This window comes from Gigantopelta aegis, chromosome 3 (assembly GCF_016097555.1).
Source record: "Gigantopelta aegis isolate Gae_Host chromosome 3, Gae_host_genome, whole genome shotgun sequence".
Classification (NCBI taxonomy): Eukaryota; Metazoa; Mollusca; class Gastropoda; order Neomphalida; family Peltospiridae; genus Gigantopelta; species Gigantopelta aegis.
This window is the reverse complement of record NC_054701.1, coordinates 95,529,029-95,539,816: the sequence shown is the minus strand read 5'-3', so window position 1 is coordinate 95,539,816 and position 10,788 is coordinate 95,529,029. Positions and strand designations below refer to the sequence as shown.

The 10,788-nt window shown below is 46.6% G+C and overlaps 1 protein-coding gene across 1 annotated transcript in view; it reads right to left on the bottom strand.

Moving 5' to 3' along the window:
• Positions 1–10,788, bottom strand: part of LOC121369396 (protein SSUH2 homolog) — a 71,526-nt gene that overhangs the window by 9,148 nt on the left and 51,590 nt on the right. Inside the window, exons 11-12 of the mRNA XM_041494475.1 lie at positions 3,892–3,994; positions 952–1,056 (exon numbers count right to left, since the gene is read on the bottom strand). Of these exons, the coding sequence (XP_041350409.1) occupies positions 952–1,056; positions 3,892–3,994 (208 nt within the window). The remainder of the gene's footprint in view (positions 1–951; positions 1,057–3,891; positions 3,995–10,788) is intronic.

Sequence of the window (10,788 nt, the reverse complement as noted above, 5' to 3'; positions counted from 1 at the left end):
TACTGTACGGTACAGGGTATCATTCCATACTGTATAGTACAGGGTACCATTCCGTACTGTACGGTACAGGGTACCATTCCATACTGTACGGTACAGTATACTACATTTCGAAATACAGTAGGCGATACGGAATGGTACCCTGGCTTGAGAAGATGTATATAGTCCTTGCCATAGGAAATGCTTTTCTTCATACTATGAAATTTACTACAAGTTATTTATTTCCAAGCTCACTAACCGGTTTATATGTGAGGATAGGACTAGAGGGTACTTAGTATTGGAAACCATTAATTTCTAGCCATCAAACGTTACTTTGTCTAAAATGTGATGTCATAGACCTATGGTTTGATAATTTTTGAGTTCATTCAGGGCATTAATCCTACATTTTAGTGAGTACAACCAATATTGTCAGTAGAATGATGGAAATACATGTTGAAGTGTTTATAGGCTAGGTTAATATGCCTGAACGTCTCCACTTTTACCCAAATACAAAGATTTTCTCAAGCACATGGTGGATGGGGAATTGAACCCATGACCCAAACTCTGTGTTTCAAATAGAGATGTCATTTTTCATTGTCTAGTGTTTGTACTTGTCAGTATCCTGTTCTTGATCACTGCTTGAATGCTGAAATACTTTTTTTTCAGCATTAAGTACACAAAATTCACGTCTATGTAATTTCATATGGATTCAAGATTTGCACTCCCCTTATTTTAATGTTCATTTATACCTATCACTATACATTCACAAACTATTTGTTACATTAATCTTCATTTTTAAACAGCATCCACTTCCAAATCCACCCCAATTGCTATAGCAAAAATGTACTAATAATATAGACACACCATACGTGTGACTAAATGTGATTTCAACGATGTAGTTGAAATGCACGTTTTCAGGTCATATACCGATCTGGTTTTGAACAGTCTACTCCTAATGGTCGTTGATTTGCTTACCTGCATCAGAATGCGTTCATCTTTAAACGAATTGCTGTGCTCAGTAATCAGACGGTTGGAGGCCTGGTTCACCTCGGCCTCAGGAAAATGCTTTAATGGCCAAACCTGAAAACAATTCAAGTTCCAACATTATTTTAAATATGATTTATAAAAAAACAAATCAGCAACACATCAGCAAAGAATCGGCAAATCTAACATGTTTACAATTAACAGAGCCTTTTTAACGAATAACATTACACATTAAATATATTTTCTTGTTGGATTCCCAGTGTCTGAATAGTCGATGAGTTTCTGCTCATCTCAATGTTTTAGTAGCACCAAGTGGATTTCACATTCAAATACCTATGTACGGGAAAATAAATACCAGGAAATAAAAAGAAGACTGATCTGCTCAGGAGGTTGAGCGATCACACATGACTGGTTTTTGTGATCACACATGACTGATTTTTGTGATCACGCGTTAGACTGGCTTTTGTGATCACGGATTAAGACTGGTTTTTGTGATCACGGGTTAAGACTGGTTTTTGTGATCACGCGTTAGACTGGTTTTTGTGATCACGGGTTAAGACTGTTTTTTGTGATCACGGGTTAAGACTGGTTTTTGTGATCATGGGTTAAGACTGGTTATTGTGATCACGCGTTAGACTGGTTTTTGTGATCATGGGTTAAGACTGGTTTTTATGATCACGGGTTAAGACTGGTTTTTGTGATCATGCGTTAGACTGGTTATTGTGATCACGCGTTAGACTGGTTTTTGTGATCACGCGTTAGACTGGTTTTTGTGATCACGCGTTAGACTGGTTTCTGTGAACACGGGCTAAGACTGGTTTTTGTGATCATGGGTTAAGACTGGTTATTGTGATCACGCGTTAGACTGGTTTTTGTGATCACGGGTTAAGACTGTTTTTTGTGATCACGGGTTAAGACTGGTTTTTGTGATCATGGGTTAAGACTGGTTATTGTGATCACGCGTTAGACTGGTGTTTGTGATCACGGGTTAAGACTGGTTTTTATGATCACGGGTTAAGACTGGTTTTTGTTATCACAGGTTAAGACTGGTTTTTGTGATCATGCGTTAGACTGGTTATTGTGATCACACGTTAGACTGGTTTTTGTGCTCACGCGTTAGACTGGTTTTTGTGATCACGCGTTAGACTGGTTTCTGTGAACACGGGCTAAGACTGGTTTTTGTGATCATGGGTTAAGACTGGTTTTTGTGATCACGCGTTAGACTGGTTTTTGTGATCACGGGTTAAGACTGGTTTTTGTGATCACGGGTTAAGACTGGTTTTTGTGATCACGGGTTAAGACTGGTTTTCGGGATATCACACATTAAGACTGTTTTTTTGGATCGCGCGCTAGACTGTTTTTTTTTATTGCACATTAAAGTCGCACACCCTAGTTTCAGTCCGCAAAAATTAATTCTAATTTTGGTTAATCTACAAAACTGTAACACACGTAGATCACGTTTTTATAAAATAAGTGAAAAAGCAGGTTTTATATCGATAAATACCATGGGAATCCCCGTGACCCAATTACTTGAAATAATTTTGAAAGTTAGTATTCTGATGTCGCTCGAAACACAGAAATGCCTATGTCATGACAAATTTCCCAGAGTGCACACAGACTTGAGGTGCGTTCCTTTCACCTCTCCTGGGCATGTTCCAACTGTTCTGTCCTGGACAGCAAACGGAATGAGTTTGGAACAAGAAGTTACTTTACCAACATGGGTGCTTCTCTTGAGGAAGTGTTTGCTGCAGCAATCATGATACTTGAATCGGAATAAGACGATAATGATAGTCCGTCACTGACCATGTTGATTATACTACAGTGTTTGAAATAATAAATTTTATATATAAACCGCAATTAGCTTACATTTGCTATTCGGCACTGGGTACTAGTGGCTAACCTATTGTTATTAGCAATTAGATGCACCGTTTATTATTGTTGGTAGTAGTAGTAGTAGTAGTACAGTCTGTAGGAACCAGAGGTGGGGAGGCACTTCCCCTCCCCAGGACGAAAATGTAAGGTTTTTTTTGTCTTACTCTTTTTAAATAAAGGTAACAATATAGCTTGTGACCACCACCCCCACCCCCACCTTCCATGGTTGTATCCCCTCTCCAGATATCGTAAGACTTGGCAAAATTATTGGTTTTAAGGGTTTGTAACATTTTGTATTGAGATACTTACTTGTCTGAACAAATCGGATGTTGATTGCGCGAACCGTGCACGAGAAAACAAATCAAACCAAAATGATAACGGTCACGTGGTATACCAACGTCTGTGACATTAAAACGGGAAGATCCCCTCTAAAAATAGATTAGACCTTGTCTGCTCAACGTTTTTTTCTCAGACGAGCGTGCATTTTTAAGAAATACGAAAAATGAATTTTGTGGTATTACAAACACCAGGATTACCAAAAAACACTTCAGGTGAATGGAAATGTATATTCTAAATAATAAAATGTAAGTAAAGTGCAATTTTATTTGTGAGAAAATGGGTTTAATAGCGAAAAACAACGGCATAATGGTTAACAACTAGGGCGTGTCCCTTTACGACTGGTTTTGGGGATATTACACATTAAGACTGGTTTTTGCGATTGGAGAGTCAAACACTTTGTGAAGGTCAGTTTCCTGAACTGGGCCTCGTTCCATTAAACGATTTTAGCACCAACATCATTTTAAGTGTATAAGGTGATCGTAGGGCAAAGATCACTTCATGAAGCGTGCTCATAAAACATTTTGAGTCTGGACTCAAGGCTCTAATGGCATCTGAGACTTGATGAACATCATGGCAACACCAATGGTCCATACAAATTGTATGCATGTGACGCCATTAGATATTGAATCTACACTCTAATAGCTTTATAAGCACATGCCCATGTCTTCAGTGATTTGCTGCGTGTTACAGATTTTATGGGACCCGACTAGATGTACTCACCTTGATCTGCGACTCCTCGAAGGTCACCTGGCCCGATACGTCGCAGATGAGTTCATCAGGGAGCTCCGTCCGCTCGACGACGTGATCGTCAATGTGGTTCGTCCTACAAGACAAGGAATGAGCTTTTAACGACACATCAACATATTGTAAACTACGGGGTGGGTTCTAGCTCAGTTGGTAGAGGTAGATGTGGTTGTGTCACAGGATCGAACCACCTCAGTGAACCTATTCTCTCATTCAACTTCTCCCCATTCCAGCCAGTGCCTCATGACTGGTATATCAAAGGCCGTGGCATGTGCTGTCTGTGGGAAAGTTTATATAAAAGATCCCATGCTGCTAATGACAAAATGTAGCAGGGTTTCCTCGGATGACTAAAACCAAATAATTAATAAACCAATGTGCTCTACTGGTATCGTTCAACATAAATGTTTTAAATTATAAACTACTTCTATGTTGTGCCTAACTCTTACCAGATAAGCAGCAACAGGGTTTTTTAAAAATGCATTTTGCTGTAGACAGAACAGTGCACACCACAGCCTTTGATGTAGTCGTGGTCGGAATACCACCAATTCGTAAATCTAGATGTCGTCTGAAATACACATAATTCTGCTGATGTTATCGATGAGTTCACTTGGTTAGCTCATACCTGACTTTCTCTTAGTAGACGCTGCCTCATTTGAATGCCCCAAGTGTATGCTATTCTAAGGGTGAACATATTTGTCATAATTGTTGGTCAACTCAATGGTATTTTATAACTGCTTCAACCTTGCCAGTAACTCGTACTTTGGACAAAACAACTCCATGCAGTACTTAAAATATTCAAAGTTAGGGATGAAATTAATGTGTCAAAATAGTTCAGTCTGCAACTGTGTTTATATCAAGACATTCTTGACATTGGTATGGCACTTCACTTTCTTCTTGACATTGGTATAGCACTTCACTTTCTTCTTGACATTGGTGCAGCATTTCACTTTCTTCTTGACATTGGTACAGCACTTCACTTTCTTCCTGACATTGGTATAGCACTTCACTTTCTTCTTGACATTGGTATAGCACTTCACTTTCTTCTTGACATTGGTGCAGCATTTCACTTTCTTCTTGACATTGGTACAGCACTTCACTTTCTTCTTGACATTGGTACAGCACTTCACTTTGTTCTTGACAATGGTACAGCACTTCACTTTCTTCTTGACATTGGTATAGCACTTCACTTTCTTCTTGACATTGGTACAGCACTTCACTTTCTTCTTGACATTGGTACAGCACTTCACTTTCTTCTTGACATTGGTATAGCACTTCACTTTCTTCCTGACATTGGTACAGCACTTCACTTTCTTCTTGACATTGGTGCAGCATTTCACTTTCTTCTTGACATTGGTATGGCATTTACTTACTAGGTTCATATTTGACACAGTCACACCCACCCAAGGTCCAGTCCACGCTACACCCCTGGTAACCTACAACACTAGGTTCATATTCGACATACACCCATCCAAGGTCCAGTCCACACTACACCCCTGGTAACCTGCCACACTTGGTTCATATTCGACACACACCCATCCAAGGTCTAGCCCACACTACACCCCTGGTAACCTGCAACACTTGGTTCATATTCGACATACACCCATCCAAGGTCCAGTCCACACTACACCCCTGGTAACCAACAACACTTGGTTCATATTCGACACACACCCATCCAAGGTCTACCCCACACTACACCCCTGGTAACCTGCAACACTTGGTTCATATTCAACACACATCCATCCAAGGTCTAGCCCACACTACACCCCTCGTAACCTGCAACACTAGGTTCATATTCGACACACACCCATCCAAGGTCTAGCCCACACTACACCCCTGGTAACCTGCAACACTAGGGTCATATTCGACACACACCCACCCAAGGTACAACACTAGGTTCATATTCGACACACACCCATCCAAGGTCCAGCCCACGCTACACCCCTGGTAACCTGCAACACTAGATTCATATTCGACACACACCCACCCAAGGTCCAACACTAGGTTCATATTCGACACACACCCATCCAAGGTCCAGTCCATGCTACACCCCTGGTAACCTACAACACTAGGTTCATATTCGACACACACCCACCCAAGGTCCAGCTGACGCTACACCCCTGGTAACCTGCAACACTAGGTTCATATTCGACACACACCCACCCAAGGTCCAGCCCACGCTACACCCCTGGTAACCTGCAACACTTGGTTCATATTCGACACACACCCACCCAAGGTCCAGCCCACACTACACCCCTGGAAACCTGCAACACTAGGTTCATATTCGACACACACCCACCCAAGGTCCAGCCCTAGGTACACCCCTTGACACACACCCATCCTAGGTCATATTCGACGCTACACCCCAGGTAACCTGCAACACTAGGTTCATTTTCGACACGCACCCACCCAAGGTCTAGCCCACATACACCCCTGGTAACCTGCAACACTAGGTTCATATTCGACACACACCCACCCAAGGTCCAGTCCACGCTACGCCCCTGGTAACCTGCAACACTAGGTTCATATTCGACACACACCCACCCAAGGTCCAGCCCACGCTACACCCCTGGTAACCTGAAACACTAGGTTCATATTCGACACACACCCACCCAAGGTCCAGCCCACGCTACACCCCTGGTAACCTGCAACACTAGGTTCATATTCGACACACACCCATCCAAGGTCCAGTCCACGCTACACCCCTGGTAACCTACAACACTAGGTTCATATTCGACACACACCCACCCAAGGTCCAGCTGATGCTACACCCCTGGTAACCTGCAACACTAGGGTCATATTCGACACACACCCACCCAAGGTCCAGCCCACGCTACACCCCTGGTAACCTGCAACACTAGGTTCATATTCGACACACCCCCCCCCCCCCCCACCCAAGGTCCAGCCCACGCTACACCCCTGGTAACCTGCAACACTAGGTTCATATTCGACACACACCCACCCAAGGTCCAGCCCACACTACACCCCTGGAAACCTGCAACACTAGGTTCATATTCGACACACACCCACCCAAGATCCAACACTAGGTTCCTATTTGACACACACCCATCCAAGGTCCAGCCCACGCTACACCCCAGGTAACCTGCAACACTAGGTTCATTTTCGACACGCACCCACCCAAGGTCCAGTCCACGCTACACCCCTGGTAACCTGCAACACTAGGTTCATATTCGACACACACCCATCCAAGGTCCAGCCCACGCTACACCCCAGGTAACCTGCAACACTAGGTTCATATTCGACACACACCCACCCAAGGTCCAGCCCACGCTACACCCCTGGTAACCTGCAACACTAGGTTCATATTCGACACACACCCACCCAAGGTCCAGTCCACGCTACACCCCTGGTAACCTGCAACACTAGGTTCATATTCGACACACACCCATCCAAGGTCCAGCCCACGCTACACCCCTGGTAACCTGCAACACTAGGTTCATATTCGACACACACCCACCCAAGGTCCAGTCCACGCTACACCCCTGGTAACCTGCAACACTAGGTTCATATTTGACACACACCCACCCAAGGTCTAGCCCACATACACCCCTGGTAACCTGCAACACTAGGTTCATATTCGACACACACCCACCCAAGGTCCAGTCCACGCTACACCCCTGGTAACCTGCAACACTAGGTTCATATTCGACACACACCCACCCAAGGTCCAGCCCATGCTACACCCCCCACCCAACCTGAACACTAGGTTCATATTCGACACACACCCACCCAAGGTCCAGCCCACGCTACACCCCTGGTAACCTGCAACACTAGGTTCATATTCGACACACACCCATCCAAGGTCCAGCCCACGCTACACCCCTGGTAACCTGCAACACTAGGTTCATATTCGACACACACCCACCCAAGGTCCAGCCCACGCTACACCCCTGGTAACCTGCAACACTAGGTTCATATTCGACACACACCCACCCAAGGTCCAGCCCACGCTACACCCCTGGTAACCTGCAACACTAGGTTCATATTCGACACACACCCACCCAAGGTCCAGCCCACGCTACACCCCTGGTAACCTGCAACACTAGGTTCATATTCGACACACACCCATCCAAGGTCCAGCCCACGCTACACCCCTGGTAACCTGCAACACTAGGTTCATATTCGACACACACCCACCCAAGGTCCAACACTAGGTTCATATTCGACACACACCCATCCAAGGTCCAGCCCACGCTACACCCCTGGTAACCTGCAACACTAGGTTCATATTCGACACACACCCACCCAAGGTCCAACACTAGGTTCATATTCGACACACACCCATCCAAGGTCCAGCCCACGCTACACCCCTGGTAACCTGCAACACTAGGTTCATATTCGACACACACCCATCCAAGGTCCAGCCCACGCTACACCCCAGGTAACCTGCAATACTAGGTTCATTTTCGACACGCACCCACCCAAGGTCCAGTCTACGCTACACCCCTGGTAACCTGCAACACTAGGTTCATATTCGACACACACCCACCCAAGGTCCAGCCCACATACACCCCTGGTAACCTGCAACACTAGGTTCATATTCGACACACACCCACCAAGGTCCAGTCCACGCTACACCCCTGGTAACCTGCAACACTAGGTTCATATTCGACACACACCCACCCAAGGTCCAGCCCACGCTACACCCCTGGTAACCTGCAACACTAGGTTCATATTCGACACACACCCACCCAAGGTCCAGCCCACGCTACACCCCTGGTAACCTGCAACACTAGGTTCATATTCGACACACACCCATCCAAGGTCCAGCCCACGCTACACCCCTGGTAACCTGCAACACTAGGTTCATATTCGACACACACCCACCCAAGGTCCAGCCCACGCTACACCCCTGGTAACCTGCAACACTAGGTTCATATTCGACACACACCCACCCAAGGTCCAGCCCACGCTACACCCCTGGTAACCTGCAACACTAGGTTCATATTCGACACACACCCACCATCCAAGGTCCACCCCACGCTACACCCCTGGTAACCTGCAACACTAGGTTCATATTCGACACACACCCATCCAAGGTCCAGCTCACGCTACACCCCTGGTAACCTGCAACACTAGGTTCATATTCGACACACACCCACCCAAGGTCCAACACTAGGTTCATATTCGACACACACCCATCCAAGGTCTAGCCCACGCTACACCCCTGGTAACCTGCAACACTAGGTTCATATTCGACACACACCCATCCAAGGTCCAGCCCACGCTACACCCCTGGTAACCTGCAACACTAGGTTCATATTCGACACACACCCACCCAAGGTCCAACACTAGGTTCATATTCGACACACACCCATCCAAGGTCTAGCCCACGCTACACCCCTGGTAACCTGCAACACTAGGTTCATATTCGACACACACCCATCCAAGGTCCAGTCCACGCTACACCCCTGGTAACCTGCAACACTAGGTTCATATTCGACACACACCCATCCAAGGTCCAGCCCACGCTACACCCCTGGTAACCTGCAACACTAGGTTCATATTCGACACACACCCACCCAAGGTCCAGCCCACGCTACACCCCTGGTAACCTGCAACACTAGGTTCATATTCGACACACACCCACCCAAGGTCCAGCCCACGCTACACCCCTGGTAACCTGCAACACTAGGTTCATATTCGACACACACCCACCCAAGGTCCAACACTAGGTTCCTATTTGAAACACACCCATCCAAGGTCCAGCCCACGCTACACCCCTGGTAACCTGCAACACTAGGTTCATATTCGACACACACCCACCCAAGGTCCAGCCCACGCTACACCCCTGGTAACCTGCAACACTAGGTTCATATTCGACACTAGGTTCCCCCACCCCAAGGTCCAACACTAGGTTCATATTGCGACACACACCCATCCAAGGTCCAGCCCACGCTACACCCCTGGTAACCTGCAACACTAGGTTCATATTCGACACACACCCACCCAAGGTCCAGCCCACACTACACCCCTGGTAACCTGCAACACTAGGTTCATATTCGACACACACCCACCCAAGATCCAACACTAGGTTCCTATTTGACACACACCCATCCAAGGTCCAGCCCACGCTACACCCCAGGTAACCTGCAACACTAGGTTCATTTTCGACACGCACCCACCCAAGGTCCAGTCCACGCTACACCCCTGGTAACCTGCAACACTAGGTTCATATTCGACACACACCCACCCAAGGTCTAGCCCACATACACCCCTGGTAACCTGCAACACTAGGTTCATATTCGACACACACCCACCCAAGGTCCAGTCCACGCTACACCCCTGGTAACCTGCAACACTAGGTTCATATTCGACACACCCACCCAAGGTCCAGCCCACGCTACACCCCTGGTAACCTGCAACACTAGGTTCATATTCGACACACACCCACCCAAGGTCCAGCCCACGCTACACCCCTGGTAACCTGCAACACTAGGTTCATATTCGACACACACCCATCCAAGGTCCAGCCCACGCTACACCCCTGGTAACCTGCAACACTAGGTTTATATTCGACACACACCCACCCACGGTCCAGCCCACGCTACACCCCTGGTAACCTGCAACACTAGGTTCATATTCGACACACACCCACCCAAGGTCCAGCCCACGCTACACCCCTGGTAACCTGCAACACTAGGTTCATATTCGACACACACCCACCCAAGGTCCACCCCACGCTACACCCCTGGTAACCTGCAACACTAGGTTCATATTCGACACACACCCATCCAAGGTCCAGCCCACGCTACACCCCTGGTAACCTGCAACACTAGGTTCATATTCGACACACACCCACCCAAGGTCCAACACTAGGTTCATATTCGACACACACCCATCCAAGGTCTAGCC